We start from the raw sequence: 16,104 nt of genomic DNA, 5'->3' as shown, positions 1-16,104 counted from the left end.
AAAAGCACAATGAGCTCTGATTGGTCAGCTGGAGCAGTGTGTTGTGATTCCCGCCCCTTTATTCTGCATATGAATTGTTTAAATTAGGAATATTGTGACGTGTTTGTTCCCAGAAGAAAACTTCAGAAACACTGACACTCATATAGAGAATAATATGATATAGAGGGACTTTGTGCATCTTTTTTATCCTCAAACAGCAACATTACACACTAAAGACAGATGAACATGAATAAAAGCACAATAGGTCCTCTTTAAATAAATGAAGCTACAGTGGTGAATAAATAATGACAGAACATTAACATATCGTCTCACCTGGGATGAGTTGTGCGTATGTCAGACTGACGTAAAGAACGCTGATGAGAATCTTATCAGCCAATGGATCCAGAGCGCTGCCCAGAGCCGACTTCTGATTGGGCCAGTTACGAGCGATGTAGCCGTCCAACTGAAAGTGAATCCATCGATCAATAAAACAATATCAGCTTTAGCACAGTTCGTTACGCCTTCAAATAAATCTCTTCAGCTTACCAAGTCTGTTGCTCCGGCCAGTACAAAAAGCCCCAGAGAGGCGTGGAAGTACTGCTCTATGATTAAATATCCCAGAAGAGGAGACAGAACGATCCGGGCTATACACAGGTAATTAGGGATCGTCCATGGATTCTCATACTGTGAATAAATTAAGTTATATGAAATTATGAATATGCATGAACAAAACATATTTAACACACTTAAAGGATTAGTTCACTTTCAAATGAAAATTAGCCCAACCTTTACTCACCTTCAAGCTATCCTAGTTGTATATGATCTGATGAACGCAATCGGAGAAATATTAATAAATATCCTGACGCATCCGAGCTTTATAATGGCAGTAAATGGGGATCAATGAGTATGAGCTGAAGAAAGCGTCTCCATTCACATCCATCCATCACAGAGGTCTAAAGTACTAGAGTAAATGTAATTAGTTACTGTACTTAAGTATCTTTTTGGCTACTTTGTAGTTGTACTGAGTATCAAAGATATTGGCAACTTTTACTCACAACTTGACTACATTTTTGAGCAAGTTAATGTACTTTTTACTCCACTACATTGTTGATGAATAATGCAATTACAAATTACATTCTGCAGCAGTTTATTTCTGCTATAAAGAAGCAATATCGCCATCTAAGGGCATTGAAGGTACTATATCTTGTGCATTTTGCCTTTACTCACCCAAAACTTGTCAACAAGGCTACTTTACGTGAATGTGAGTGCTTTAGCAGATGTTTTATTTATTAGATGAGGAAATGACTGCAGCAGGTGATGAGGCTCAAACCACCCACTTTTCAGCACTGTACTTAACATTGTTTTATTTATCCGCTATATCGACAAGACCATTTTGAAGGATATTGGTTTACTTTCTGTGCACTTGAGCTCAACTGAGACTTCAGAGTTTGTAGACTTTTAAAAGGTTGTTGTGTCGACCTTGATTTATTGCAACATTGAGGTGTTTCAGTTTTATTTTGATTTTAGAAAATAAACTTGATTTCCCATCTTACAAATCAATTGTTTCTTATTTTCACTGTTATGTCTCTCAGGACTAGTGCATCTCTGAGCACATTCAGCATGAGTAAAATACTCAAGTACTGTTAAAATCAGATACTTTAAGACTTTTACTCAAGTCGTATTGGAATTGGTTACTTGTAACTTGTAGTGGAGTCATTTTCGATGTATCAGGTATCAGTACTTTTACTCAAGTATGGTTTTCAAGTACTCTTTACACCTCTGATCCATCATAAACATGAACTCCACACGGCTCCAGAGGGTTAATAAAGGCCTTCTGAAGCGAAGCATTTGTGTAAATAAGTAAATATCCATATTTAAACAAGTTATGAAGTAAAATATCTAGCTTCCTCCAGACCACCTTCCATATTCTGGCGGTCTGGTGGAAGCTAGATATTTTACTTCATAACTTGTTAAATATGTATATTTTTTTTTACACAAATGCATGGCTTCGCTTCAGAAGGCCTTTATTAACCCCCGGAGCCATGTGAAGTACGTTTATGATGGATGGATGTGGATGGAGACGCTTTCTTCAGCTCATACTCACTGGTCCCGTTCACTGCCATTATAAAGCTTGGATAAATCAGGATAATTATTAATATTTCTCTGATTGTGTTCAATAGAAAGAAGAGAGTCATATACACCTAGGATGGCTTGAGGTAATTTTCATTTGAAAGTGAACTAATCCTTTAAAAATGCATGAATGTCATTGCTGTAGATGTTAAAGCAAACTTGATTTTCTTGAAAATATTTTTCTTACTTAGTATTTTTATTGTTTTCCAGAAAACAAATCTACATCTATAAAAAACACTAGGAATGCACAACGTATTGCTCACCATATCGGTATTGGCTGATATATGTTTATTTGTAATGTTATCATTATTGGCCCAATAAGAACATTTGGCCGATATATTAACTATTATTACGCTGTATGTCCTACACCTTCCCTATTCTACTTACGGAACAAACGTGGCGCCAGTTCCGTTTTTTCCGTAAGTAGACTAGGGAAGGCGTAGGACATACAGAGTAAGCTTTTTGAAGAATACGGAAACCGGAAGCACGTGCAGGGTGAACATTTGTGTTTATAAAGCATATACAGTTACATTTTCTTTCGAAAATGACCGATCGTTTGGCTAGATCAGACCCTTATTTCTCGTCTGGGATCGTTTAAATCTCTTTGAAGCTGCACTGAAACTGTAATTTTGACCTTCAACCGTTTAGGCTCCATTGAAATCCACTATATGGAGAATTATCTTGGAATGTTTTCATCAAAAACCTTCATTTCTTTTCGACTGAAGAAAGAAAGACATGAACATCTTGGAAGACATGGGGGTGAGTAAATTATCAGGAAAATTTTATTTGAAAGTGAACTAATCCTTTAAAGCCGATAAATAATGGATTATTTCCTTCAGCTGAGACACTTCAGATGCACACTGTCTGCCATTATGGATTTTAATTGCTTGAAATATGATTAAAATCACTTCAAAAAGGAAAATACAGTTAAGTACAACATGTACAGCACAAGTCTGTCATAAAGCTACATAAAATTACTAATAAAAACATTATAATTGTTTACCTGGGACATGGCTTTTAATGGTGAAACTTTTGTTTTTATAATCAGGCTCTCAAAAATGATATAAAAATTTTGATTTTGATTTATTGGCCAATATATCGGTTATCGGCTTTCAAATATAAAGAACTATCGGTTATCGGCCAAAATTTTAATATCAGTGCATCCCTAAAAAATATCTAAATATCATTATTACATCAATAATGTTAACTTTGTTCAGTGTTTGACAACCTCAAAGTGATCTATTGTTTTATCAGCTATTATTTATTTATTTTAATATTTTTTATTGTTTACTTATTTATATATATTTATTATTTAATTTAATTTTTTATTAATTATTAATTTATTTTAATATAATTTGATCATTTCCTTCAATCTAATTTAATTAATTAACTTTTATATATTATTTATTTGATTTTTTTTCCTATTTATTTGATTTTTCACAGTTTTGCTGGAGTTCCCCGGACCCTAAATTGAAAACCCCTGTCATAATTTCCTAAGAACTGAAACAATTCAGAAAACAAATGTGAAAATGAGAGTGTAAAAGTCAAATCTGACTCACCAGCTCTTTAAACTGGAAGTGTCCCTCATCAGCTGGAGGGGAAGAGGTTCCTTGTCCTTGAACTTCCTCCTTTTCCCTTGAATCCTGCTTAGAACTTTTCTCTTCCCAGACTGGCTTTCTGGATGCATCAGTACAAAACCCATTAGAGCCATACAGACTGACAGCAGCACTGAAGCTACTGCTGGACACTGGCAGATGAAGCTTGTGTAGTTTAGATCTACATATAACTGAGGTGGGAGGGTCTGCTCTCTGACTGACTTCCCTATGAAGGTCCACTTCTGGTCCATAGGAGTCACAGGCCAGATGTGAGTTGGTCCAGCATCTGGTCTTCAGCCTCTGAAGCCATCTGACTTCTGCTGTAGTGTTTTTCAGCTGTAGGTTTGCAGGTCTTCTGTAGTTGCAGCCGGAGTGGCAGGTGGCAGCAGTGCTGGCGCTCAGTCTGTGTATGTGTCCTTTAGCACAGCTGAACCAGCTCTTTGAACAAGCTGCCAGAAACATGTCCGCGGCTTTATCTCAGCACAAGTAGATGATAGATATCCGCGACTTGTTTGACCGAGCATCCAGCAGCATATTTCGACATTAATTCCTTCATATTACTTTATATTTAAGACATTCATTGTCGATCCACGTTTTTTTGCCCTGCCGTATTCCAAACCGCCTGTGTGAATGTTTGCGACAGTTGTCAAAAAGGGGCGTGTATTAAAGGAACCGCGCTCTAATATGCGTTATGATTAAAAATAAACTAACGCAGTCTAATAAATCATGCTTCAGATTAAGTGATATAATATAATATAATATAATATAATATAATATAATATAATATAATATAATATAATATAATATAATATAATATAATATAACGATGTTGATCATAGCAGATACCAAGTTACCACATTTTTACCATGGTATTTTTGCCAGAACTGTTTGTTTTTTTTGTAAAGGTCCCTTATTGTACCATTATCATTTATAATAATATAATATAATATAATATAATATAATATAATATAATATAATATAACGATGTTGACCGCAGTAGATACCAAGTTACCACATTTTTACCATGGTATTTTTGTCAGAACTGTTTGTTCTTTTTGTAAAGGTGCATCATTGTACCATTATCTTTTATATTATAATATAATATAATATAATATAACGATGCTGACCGTAGCAGATACCAAGTTACCACATTTTTACTATGGTTTTTTTTGCCAGAACTGTTTGTTTTTTTTGTAAAGGTCCCTTATTGTACCATTATCATTTATAATATAATTAATATAATATAATATAATATAATATAATATAATATAACAATGTTGATCATAGCAGATACCAAGTTACCACATTTTTACCATGGTATTTTTGTCAGAACTGTTTGTTCTTTTTGTAAAGGTGCATCATTGTACCATTATCTTTTATATTCTAATAAAACATGTTATAAAAATGATCAGCTAATAAAAATAGTAATATTGTTCTATACATAATATAATACATGTAATATAAAATGTCATAATTTAATGTCAATCATAATTAACATAGGAATTCTTTCAAATAAAGTAAACAAAAACCTTTTAAAAATGTGTCATTTTGTTTGATTTATTTTTTATGACATTTTACAACTATTTAATGAATACATATTGCATATTCTTTTATTTTTAATCTATAGCAATATAGATTATATTGTGTTCAATCATATCAAACAACATAAAACAATATAAACATTCTGTTTTAATGTTCAGAAATGTGTTTATGGTTTGGTTTTGTGCATTGTATTTACAGGAACATACTATTTAAAGAGAGTTTTGTGTCTATGTACATGAAAACAATGTACAGCATTCAATGTAAACATACATTACAACGTGACAAATATATTATTTGTTGCATTAAAAAAAACAGTCAATATGACAATAACATTGTAAAAACATCATGAGATGGTTCATTCATATGGTTTGAAGCTGATAGATCCTGTGGCCTTTCTTCAGAAGGTAACCCTGTTCATTGAGTGCGCCGATGAAACCCTCGAAATCCACAACCTGAGAAAAGAATATGATAAATATGACAAATCTGTCTTCTGACAGTGTGCTCTGTACTGTAGGTGATGCTCACCTGTATCTGCAGATCTTTGGCGAGCTGTCGCAGCTCCTGGAGCTCAAACGTGCTTTTGTTGGTGCGCTCAGCAAGTTTGTTCAACGCCGTGACAAATTTCTTGACTTTCGAGCGGTTGCTCATCCCAGAGCCGAGCTGAGAACGGTCGAAATCCAGACGGCCAAATTCATCCGAGTATGTGTCGGTTAAGCTAAACGCAGAAGAACATGAAGGATGGAGCTCAGCATTTGATAAAAGCTTTTGTCACTTTTGAGCAAATATAATCAAGACTGCCATAAAAAAAAAAAGTTTAATTTGAGGATGTATAGGGAGTTAAAACACAGAGATATATCAAGTTTAGTATCATTTTCCCAGTATGGGTATCAAAAACAGGAGAAAAAGCAGCTTTTATGAGTCACCTGTGTTTCATGATCTCCACAACATCCTCCGCATCACTCTGTGTAGCTTTTTCCCTGAGTTCAACACGAGCTCTCGCCTGCAGAGAGAAAGAAAAATGAATTAATTTCCTAAATTAATTTCTTAGACCTCAAGAAATCAAAAATGTATTTTTTGCACTTTTTAGTTCATGTCTGTAGAAAACAGGCCAAAAATACTGAATCCTCATCTTGTTCGCAGGGTAATATACACATTTTTATCTGACAAAATGCAAATAGTAACTTTGTTGGGCTGTGCCTGTGTGAAGTAAACTAAAGGCTATTTTGAGAAAGAACAGGAATAGGTATGAAAGCTTGTTTCCGCCAAATAAAAAGATATTTGAGACTTTATCTCACAACTCGACTTTATAACTCGCAACTTCAAGTTTATATCTCACTGAGAAAAAAAAAATCTAAGTTTATATTTCCTTTTCAGATTTTTTTTTTTTCCTCAGAATTGCAAGATATTTAATTGTAAGATAAAAAGTCACAAATTCTTATTTTTTTTTATTCCCTTGTGGAAACAAGCTTGCATAAATAGGCAATGTCACCACTAAAAAGAAAATTGCCAATGCTTGAAGCTAAAAATGAATATTACATAATATCATTAATCAAAACAAACACAGAGTGCAGTGGATGATGTTTGATGTTATCAGTAGATCTGATCTTGTAAGGAGTTTATTTCAGTGCTGCCAAGTCCGTGGTTTGACTGCAGAATTAAGCTACTTTACCACTATTGCCATGGGTTGTTTTTCATGAAGCAACCCCAATTAACATGTAGACTCGGAATGCAAATTTTACCAGGGGAACCCCCTGAACAGTGATTGGGCTAGTTTTGAGAAGCAATTGGGCAGGTTTTGTTGTTTATTTCCACCTCTGTGAGTCGGATGAGGGACTCCAGCTGGCGGGTGGTGATGGGCGTGCTGTCGGCTGTCTGGTTCTGTTTGCGCAGCTCCAGATAGAAGTCCTGCAGGACCTGCGCAGCCTCCACGGAGAGAGACGGGTGAACATAATGCCGGGCATAACCCACATACTTCCGCAGGAGCTGGTGAGGAATGGGGTCAAAGTTCTCTCCAGGAACCAGCTGTGGGTGCAAAAAGAGAATGTAATATGTAATAACAGTAACAACAAATTTATAGTAGGTGCATTAATATAACATACTTTAAATTAGGTCAATAATCAAAATATGATGCTTAACAGATCAGTAGTTGTTGTACATGTCAAATATGCATAAGTAATAATAATAGTGATTTCTGCATAAGGAAAGCTATTATGATTTAGTAACAATACAATATTCTCATTTGTTAACATTAGTTATGCATTAGTAAACATGAGCAATGTTTTTCCAGCATTTGTTAATTAAAAATACAGTTGTTCAATGTTTGTTCATGTTAGCTCACAGTGCAATAATGTTAACAGATACATTTTTTATTTTAAAAATGTATTAGTAAATGCTGAAATTAACATTAACTAAGATTAATAAATGCTGTAGAAGTATTACACATTGTTAGTTCATGTTAATTAATGTAGCTAACAAATGAAACCTATTATAAAGTGTTACCATGAAAGGGTTTCAACAGAATTGAAGAAAAGAGTAACAAACAGCAGAGAATCCACTGAAGAGAAGGCAAGAGTTACTTTGAGTCTGTCTGTGAGCGGTTTCTCCGAGGAGACCTCCAGAATGGAGATGCTGGACTCCTGCGTGCTGTACCGTGTGACTGCAGCACTGCTGACCGCACCCTTCTTCCCTGCCCGCATGGCCATCACGTGCTCGGACAGCAGGTGGTCGTGGTCTTCATTAGGGGTGTCCAACAAGATGAAGACCAGATCAAACCTGGACAGCAGTGCACTTCCCATTCTAGAGAGACACAGGCAACACTTTTAAAAGAGGTCATATTATGCCCTTTACAAAGTCTTGATTTTGTTTTCAGGCTCTACTAGAACAGGTTTTCATGCTTGAATGGTGATTATTTTCCTCATATTCTCCATTGTTGCAGCTCCTCTCTTCCCAGTCTGTCAGTAACACTCCGTTTAGTTCCTGTCTCTATGAAGCCCCGCCTTCTGAAAAGCACAATGTGCTCTGATTGGTCGGCTGGAGCAGTGTGTTGTGATTGGTGTTTGGGAAATGTCCCACCACTTACCATAACCCGCCAGTTTCAACACACTAATAACTAACTCAACCAGGCCCCGCCCCTTTATTCTGTGTATGAATTAGGTGGTCTGATGGAAACTAGATACTTTACTTTATAACTTGTTTAACTTGTTATAACAAAAGTATTATTAGAAGGCATTCACTCACTTCAGGTTCTCAGAGACAGTCTTGGCTTTATTGTAATGCCCTCCGACAGGATTGGCCGCTGCGATGATGGAGGTTCGAGCAGGAAGGGTGCAGACAATCCCAGCTTTAGCCAGACTGATGCTCTGCTGCTCCATGGCCTCCAGAAGAGCCTGATGCTGACTGCCCATCTTATCAAACTCGTCAATGCAACAGATGCCTGGAAAAAACATTAAACTTGCTGTTTTTAAAAGAATATACCTCTTCCACATTTGTATCCTGAATTGAATTCAGTTTAAATACCTTGATCTCCCAACACCAGTGCTCCAGCCTCAAGAGCGTAGTCTCCTGATCCGCTGTCCCGGGACAGAGATACAGTCAGTCCTGAGGTGGTGGTCGTGTTTCCACACACATACACACCCCGGGGAGCCACGTTACACACGGCCTGGACACACACAACAACATATGGCATTTTAATCAATGTAATAAAACTTCATCTGACTGGCTGATAAATGCATTAGAAGGGCTCATATTATTATGTACCTGTAACATCTGACTTTTACCAAGTCCAGGGTCTCCAACGATAAGCATATGTGGGTCTCCTCTTATTGGGATACGATTTTTATCATCAACATACTTCTGACATCCGCCAAAAAGAGCCAGAGCCAATCCTGCTTTAACAAGCTGAGAAAATGCAGCGATAGCAGACAAGGTTAAGGAGTCATTTTCATTTACTGAATCTAAGCTGCAAAAACGACAAATAAAAAAGACAAGTTAAACAAGAACTCAATATTTGGACACTCACCAAATGGCCGTAAATGGCAGGACAAAGAGAACTGCAATTACAGTGACAGTCACATTAGCTTCTTCATTGATTATACAGTATATAGTGAAGATGTTATAGTCTGATTGTTACTCACTTCACTATGAGTTTGAAAAGGTCCTCTTGTGCTTGAATCTCTTGGATAGCATAGAGATCTTTGATGGAGAACTCCACTGAAGGTCCCTGACCCTCAGATTCAGATGCAGCTTTGCTTTTCTGACCCTTTGAGTTGCTGACTGAATTTGCCTGAATGTACAACAGGAACATACACTTGTCCTTCTTGTTTCTGCCACTTCCTGAAGAAAGATACAAACGCAAATCACGAACAGGAAACAAGCATTTGAACACTTTAAGGCCTTTAAGCACATGTGTAAAAAGGTATTATGTTTTAATTAGCAAGCCTCTAACCATCTCGATCATAGATGGAGAAGACCATTTACAGTCAATACAGGCAATTTACTATAGGAAATATATGGTTTATAAAGCTTTTTAACACTTATCGAGGTTGAGCCAAAAACCTAGGACTAGTTCGCCAAAAGTTGGTTTTAAAATAATCTCCAATATTTGACGAACGATTAGATTGACATCAGTGGTCCAGAAGGCAGAAAGAGGAGTTGATATACAACCCTTTACATGACAAAAACTGAAATTGCAATTTCTTCCACATTTCTCACAGGCCTCTAGGGCCGTAAGTCAAACAGTCAAATGAGTTTCGTTTCGGTTGGCTTCTGTTAATTTTGTCTAATAGGTGCTCAAACTTCATTGGCCAATGGCGGACGTGTTTTTTGAGATGCGCCAATGTCCTCAGAGACAATCGTAGCACCTTGGACAAAGACACTGCATGCCAATTTTCAAGTCAATCAGACTAAGGGTTAAGTAGTTAAAGCCATTTTCATGTTTTTTTCCTGTTATAGTGTCACCAAGTGGCTAATCTCTGCTTTTGTTCCCCACATGACCAAAAATTTAGCTCATAAACACATGTTCCAAGTTTGGTGAAAATATCTCATTCCGTTCACAAGTTATAGCCATTTTTAGTAAAAGTGGCTCCGCCCATTTTGAACGTTTCAGTGGCCCTTACGCTGCATTCACACGGGGCGCCGGCGTTAACGCTTCTCATTTACTTTTAATGAGTGATGTCATGCGTTGCCGAACTGAATTTTGGGTTCCGTCACGTCGCTTCACTCGCGTTGCAAGCGGCAGAAGTTGAAGATTTCTCAACTTTTCAAGCGCCAACGCAGGCGTCATCCAATCAGATCGCCCTATGCAAATACCCTAGAGCAGTTGCTGGCCAATTGCGCTTATGCAACACCGGAAAGTAATATGATTGGCTGTTATCACTATAACGGTCGCGTCAACACAAGCTTCAGACACGCCCTCCGTCAAGCGTTGACGCTGACGCCCCGTGTGAATGCAGCGTTAGAGACCATGAATCCAAATTTCAACTTTTTTTTGATAATTATTGACAATCAGACTCCAGAGAATCACGCTGTACTGGTTTGGTTCCGATTGGGCCAAAAACCTAGGACTACTTCGCAAAAGTAGGTTTTTCCGAAAATGCAAAATACCTAAAAATTTTGCCAGGTTGACGATATAATTCCAACGATTTAAGACATTTGAGCCTACGCCTAAAAGTTTAGGAGTTACGAGCGATTTCATTTTTTTGACCGCTGTAGTGCCCCCATCAGGCCAATTGGGGCGGACTTGGTGACGTTGTAGACAGTGTGAGTACTACCAGCCCTACCAGTTTCAAGTCTCTGTGACTTACGGTTTGGTCTGCCCGATCACTTTTAGGCGAGAATGCTGATTCTTGGAAATTATAACAATTACAACAGGCTAAGCACTTGAACCCCTTATAATAAATGGATATAATATATTCATGCGAGTCTAAATAATTTTATTAAATGGATGGGTTATAACAGCTCAGCACAAATATCCTCTCCTCACAGCGAATGCGTGACTATCATGGAAAAACTGAGTCGGACAGAAGGCCACCCGAGGCTGTCCTGTGTCCACAGACCATTGAGGTCAAATGTAAAAATAGCACAAGCTGATATATTTGCCAGACTGTAATATGGACTAATTTCTGAGATGCTAAATGAATGAGAATCAAACATTTGTTATTGAGACATTTTTACTCATCCCTGCGTATGAGTCTATGACCGTTGCACTGACAGTGTGGACAATGTCTCATACCCTCTTCACTGGACACTTTAATGACCCCTGTGATGGTGACCATGTCTCCAGGCACACAGCTGTCCACCAGGTCCTGCGTGAGCTCACATTCAATGGTGCGCGGGATTCGACCGGACTCACGCTGGTCACCTGACATCATCTCCTGAACCCTGTGAAAACCACAGGAGGAGAAATCATCTCACACCAGAGATGCTATTGTTGACTAAAACTACTAAAAATCATGTTCACTAAATCAAATTAAATAAAATATAAATATCAGATTAAAAAATCTTAAAATTAAATAAAAAAAACTTGAGAAATAACTTAAGTTGAAGTACTAAAATTACTAAAAACAGAATTAAGGCAATACAGAAATGTTTAAAAACACTAATAAAAATGACAAAAACACATAAAAAAAAAAAAAGCAAATTTAAAATATTAATAAATAATATAATAGTATATAAATAACATTAAAATAACACTGGCAAACAATCATTGGAAATATGTTATATTAGAAAGTAATTCAAAGAAATATCAAATAAATTAATAATATAAATTAATTCAAAGAAATATTTAAAAACACTAATAAAATGTCAAAACACAATAAAATAAAAATTAAAAGTTAATTTAAAATATTAATAAATAATATAATAGTATATAAATACTAAAATAACAGGCAAACAATAACTGGAATTATATTATAATAGAAATTAATTAAAAATATAAATGCTCATGAAACGATAGCTGAACATATTTGATGATGAGAAATGCAGAGGACTGTATTTTTGGTATTTACAATAAATAAAATAAAATAAAATAAAATAAAATAAAATAAAATAAAATAAAAGGAACATGAAATACATTCTGCTCAGGCAAATTTTCATTCACACAATTATAGATTTTCATACTTTATAGTTTGCCAGTCGACAGTGAGTGTGTAAGGTGAACTCCTGTTTGGAGTGAATGACCGTCCACGACATTCAGCCTTTAAACACTGAGAAGAACATAAACATCATGTTAGATGTCACTAAATACAGCAACAGTGACAGTTACTACTTACTATCTGCAATTTCTACCTTTATATGCATTTTTTTTTCTTTATTTTTTTCTGTAATTTGTCTCACAGAGCTACTGAAATTAGTTTTCATTCCACTAAATAAAATAAAATATAAATATTATATAAATATGGACAGATTGAAACAAAAGTAACTAATCTAACTTGTTATACAGAAGTAATGTTGGATGAAGCTGAAAGCACACTGTACCTTAGTGGGTATGGTGTATTTCCCATCAGGCAGTGTGACGCTCTGTGTATCTCCACAGCTGTTACAGACAAACGCCAGTTTACTGCAGAGTGGTTTAATGTTACTCACTCTCACCACAGTTCCTCTGATCGCAACAAACTTGCCGTATAAATTCGCTCTCAGACTTTTCAAAGGAGTCAGTGGCTCATAGTTATACAACCTGAAAGAGAGAAAGAGAAACGAAAACAAGAAATTAAACCAATTTGTTTTTAATTTGCTGCAAAATGTAACTATAATATCACCCAGCTCTAAAGTATAAAGTTAGGTATATAAGCATGTTCAACTTTATCAGCATACATATACAGTATACTAGCATATACTAGGAGTGATATATACTATATATGAAATCTCAAAATGTAAACTATATTTACATTTAGCTCTAATTTGCTAAATGTAACTATAAGGCATGAAGATATTATAAACATTAACATCATGTCTTTCAGTAAAGCTCCTTTCAAACAATGAGTAATATACAAATAAATTTGATTTGATATGATATTCATTAAGGCAAGTAAACAGTCTCACCTGGCGCTGATATGTGGGATGTTGATTATGGGCCGTACGCCTGCAGGAAGCTCCTCCTGCCCCTGCAGTTCTGCTGCATGTTTCTCCAGATCCACAGTCAGCACCTGCGGAGAAAGAATTAATTATTTCATTTGATCTTCAGAGATTTTGGCATAATGTTAAACTGAAATCAGTCACATCTGTGTAAATGCATAACACAAACCCCACCTGATGAATCGCCACACCCAAGCAGTCCAGAATCTTCTCAGGCATTTCTTTAAGATCTTTGGCAAGATCGGGTAAAGTGTGTGAAATCTGTTTGTTGGACAGAAGGTCTTTGTAGTCCACCAAAATGCTTCCTTTCCTTTCAATCTCATCCTGAGTGGGGGAAAAAAATCCAAAATTGATATTTTGTTTTTCAACACTGGAAATACAGTAAAATCCCACTATGAATTCTGATACCTTATCATAAAGATCCATCTGCGATGTGAAGTATCGTTCAAACGCTTTTATCTTCTCAACATAAGGTGAACTTTCAACAAAACCTGGAAAAGAAACAAACTCACATTAAAAACTGTTGTAATAGTAAATCAAAATCAAGAACATATAAAGACACATACAGTTACAGTGGGTGAAAGTGAAGGGGTTATTTGTTTTTTATGACCCTACAAGTTCAATTAAACCATCAAAACATGAGGAAAATATTTTACATATGAAGGAAGAATGAAACACTAAACTTTGTTAATAAATGTATCTGACAAAATTATTTGACACAAAAAAGGCAAACTACAGCTACAGGTTTGATTTTACTATGCAAAAAAAAAAGAAAAAAAAAAAAACTGCATAGAAAACAAAAAGCTGACAGTAAAGGCATACATTGACTAGTTATTAATATTTTGTAGGTTCTCTCTCGTTTTTGCATGCGTTCATAATTTCAAAAAAATTATGTTTGCACAATTTGACATATTTCATTGCATTATTATTTTTACAAATAAAACAATTGACCCCAAGCACAACTATGCAATATGCTTGGGAAATGTTTAACACTTTTTATTAATATTGGAATAATGGGTAAATATGTCAATTTTCCTACGCCAGACATCACATTTGGCCACTACAGTATATCCCAGAGGTTAATAACACAATTTTAAATACAATGGAAATTGGAAAATATAAAACCTTCAGAAAAATAGAGCCGCCATCCTTTGTATGGACATGTGATATCAAGAGTTGCTTGAGTTACACGGGCCTGACTGACTTGTGGAGTAAATCCTGTGGAGTAAAAACAACAACAAATAATCAAACAGTAGTTTACTGAGTGTCTATTAAATGCATGAACGTAAATGTAAATCACTTAAAGGATTAGTTCACTTCAGAATTCAAATTTCCTGATAATTTACATGTCATTAAAGATGTTTATGTCTTTCTTTCTTCAGTTGAAAAGAAATTAAGGTTTTTGAGGAAAGCATTTCAGGAATCTGCACCGCGATACGTGTGACATAGGCGGAAGTATTGATCCAGTGTTTACAAAGAGAACGTGCAATGGTCTGCAAATGTGCAAACTGCCTTTACAAGAAAAGATAAAACAACAATGTTGGACGATTTTGAAGTTTACGTAATGGTTGGCTTATCACAGAGCAGTGCAAGACGAGCATTTGTGGTTAAAAAGTATATAATTTTTTTTTAGAAAATGATTATTTCTCTAGATAAGACACTTATTCCTCGTCTGGGATCATGTAGAGCTCTTTGAAGCTGCACTGAAACTGACATTTGGACCTTCAATCCATTGAACCCCAGTGAAGTCCACTATATGGAGAAAAATCCTGGAATGTTTTCCTCAAAAACCTTCATTTCTTTTCGACTAAAGAAAGAAAGACATAAACATCTTGGATGACATGGGGGCGAGTAAATTATCAGGAAATTTTAATTCTAAAGTGAACTAATTCTTTAATCAACTTTTTTGTCTATGAAGACAAACTACTACCCAACTATTAAGACACTTACTATTTTGTGTGTTGTTGTTGTTGGGGTAGTTTCCTCCTCTTCCTCCTCCTCCTCCTCCTCTGCTCCATTGACGGCCTCTCCAGCCCCTGTACTGACCAGCATTCCATCCTCTTCCTCCTCTCCATCCTCTTCCTCCAGCAGCTGAGCTGTTTCCACCCCTCCACGACCCTCGGTCAGCACCCTGACTGCTCATCCTTCACCCTAAAGCAAAATTACAACAAATAAAGCTATCAACGTGTCACAGACATCCAATATAAACTATATAAACAATATACGGAATAAAATCAATACAGACCTGCTGTTTACTGACACTTTATCATCTATTATAATAACTCAACACGCATCTAATATTTTTCTAAAACGAAAAGAGACTAAAATAAATCTAAATTCGACTATATTAGTTCTAGAATTAGCCAAATAATGACACACACAGATACACTATTTAACTGTTGTTTCTAACTTTACAACGGCTCGAATTAGCTTTATAAGAATGAATGTGGGAAAAGAACATAAACTGAAGAAAAATATCGACAAATATTTGATTAAAGAAAGATATTTTAACAGAGGTACTTACAGCCACTGTTTGTTTACTTCCTCAGTCAGTGACGTGACGTCTGGCCACAGGCTTCAAGTTTGGCGCTAATCATGACGCCACTTCCGCTCATGCGCATAAACATCGTATTTTTCAAAAAAAAATTTAACCGTAATTTTTAAAATATTAGTTTTCTTTCGAAGCTACATTTAAATCCCATTTATGTATTTATTTTAACAAATTCACGCTTTATTATTATTATTTCGAAATGAAACGTTATGTAAAGCCTAACATTTGTTTATTTTT

General features: G+C 35.8%; 2 protein-coding genes across 2 annotated transcripts in view; both read right to left on the bottom strand.

Moving 5' to 3' along the window:
* crls1 (cardiolipin synthase 1) overlaps positions 1-4,358 on the bottom strand; it is a 6,927-nt gene extending 2,569 nt beyond the window's left edge. The window contains exons 1-3 of the mRNA XM_048192202.1: positions 3,669-4,358; positions 526-663; positions 313-442 (exon numbers count right to left, since the gene is read on the bottom strand). Coding sequence (XP_048048159.1) covers positions 313-442; positions 526-663; positions 3,669-4,166 — 766 coding nt within the window. The 5' untranslated portion in view covers positions 4,167-4,358. The remainder of the gene's footprint in view (positions 1-312; positions 443-525; positions 664-3,668) is intronic.
* Positions 4,359-5,391: 1,033 nt separating this feature from the next.
* On the bottom strand, positions 5,392-15,996 carry mcm8 (minichromosome maintenance 8 homologous recombination repair factor). The gene is made up of 19 exons (XM_048192200.1): positions 15,841-15,996; positions 15,267-15,467; positions 14,442-14,534; positions 13,725-13,807; positions 13,491-13,640; positions 13,284-13,387; positions 12,720-12,918; positions 12,363-12,448; positions 11,476-11,624; positions 9,380-9,578; positions 9,265-9,295; positions 9,003-9,143; positions 8,763-8,904; positions 8,484-8,679; positions 7,823-8,042; positions 7,059-7,268; positions 6,170-6,246; positions 5,772-5,961; positions 5,392-5,698 (listed from the first exon to the last, which is right to left on the bottom strand). Exons 2-19 carry the CDS (start codon positions 15,457-15,459, stop codon positions 5,606-5,608), a joined length of 2,556 nt encoding a protein of 851 aa, XP_048048157.1. The 5' UTR covers positions 15,460-15,467; positions 15,841-15,996; the 3' UTR covers positions 5,392-5,605.
* Between the last annotated feature and the right edge of the window lie 108 nt (positions 15,997-16,104).

Source organism: Megalobrama amblycephala, linkage group LG5 (genome assembly GCF_018812025.1).
Source record: "Megalobrama amblycephala isolate DHTTF-2021 linkage group LG5, ASM1881202v1, whole genome shotgun sequence".
In the NCBI taxonomy this organism is placed as follows: Eukaryota; Metazoa; Chordata; class Actinopteri; order Cypriniformes; family Xenocyprididae; genus Megalobrama; species Megalobrama amblycephala.
This window is presented reverse-complemented; position numbering and strand designations above follow the sequence as displayed.

What these genes read in the sequence shown, in the direction of transcription:
- mcm8 (XM_048192200.1), bottom strand. Translation starts at nt 15,459, where the DNA reads ATGAGCAGTCAGGGTGCTGACCGAGGGTCGTGGAGGGGTGGAAACAGC. An exon ending in TAAAGTGTCCAGTGAAGAGG is followed by an intron (nt 9,579 to 11,475) that starts GTATGAGACATT and finishes ATCTTTCTTCAG; the next exon opens with GAAGTGGCAGAAACAAGAAG. An exon ending in CTTTTCAAACTCATAGTGAA is followed by an intron (nt 9,296 to 9,379) that starts GTGAGTAACAAT and finishes CTGTAATTGCAG; the next exon opens with TTCTCTTTGTCCTGCCATTT.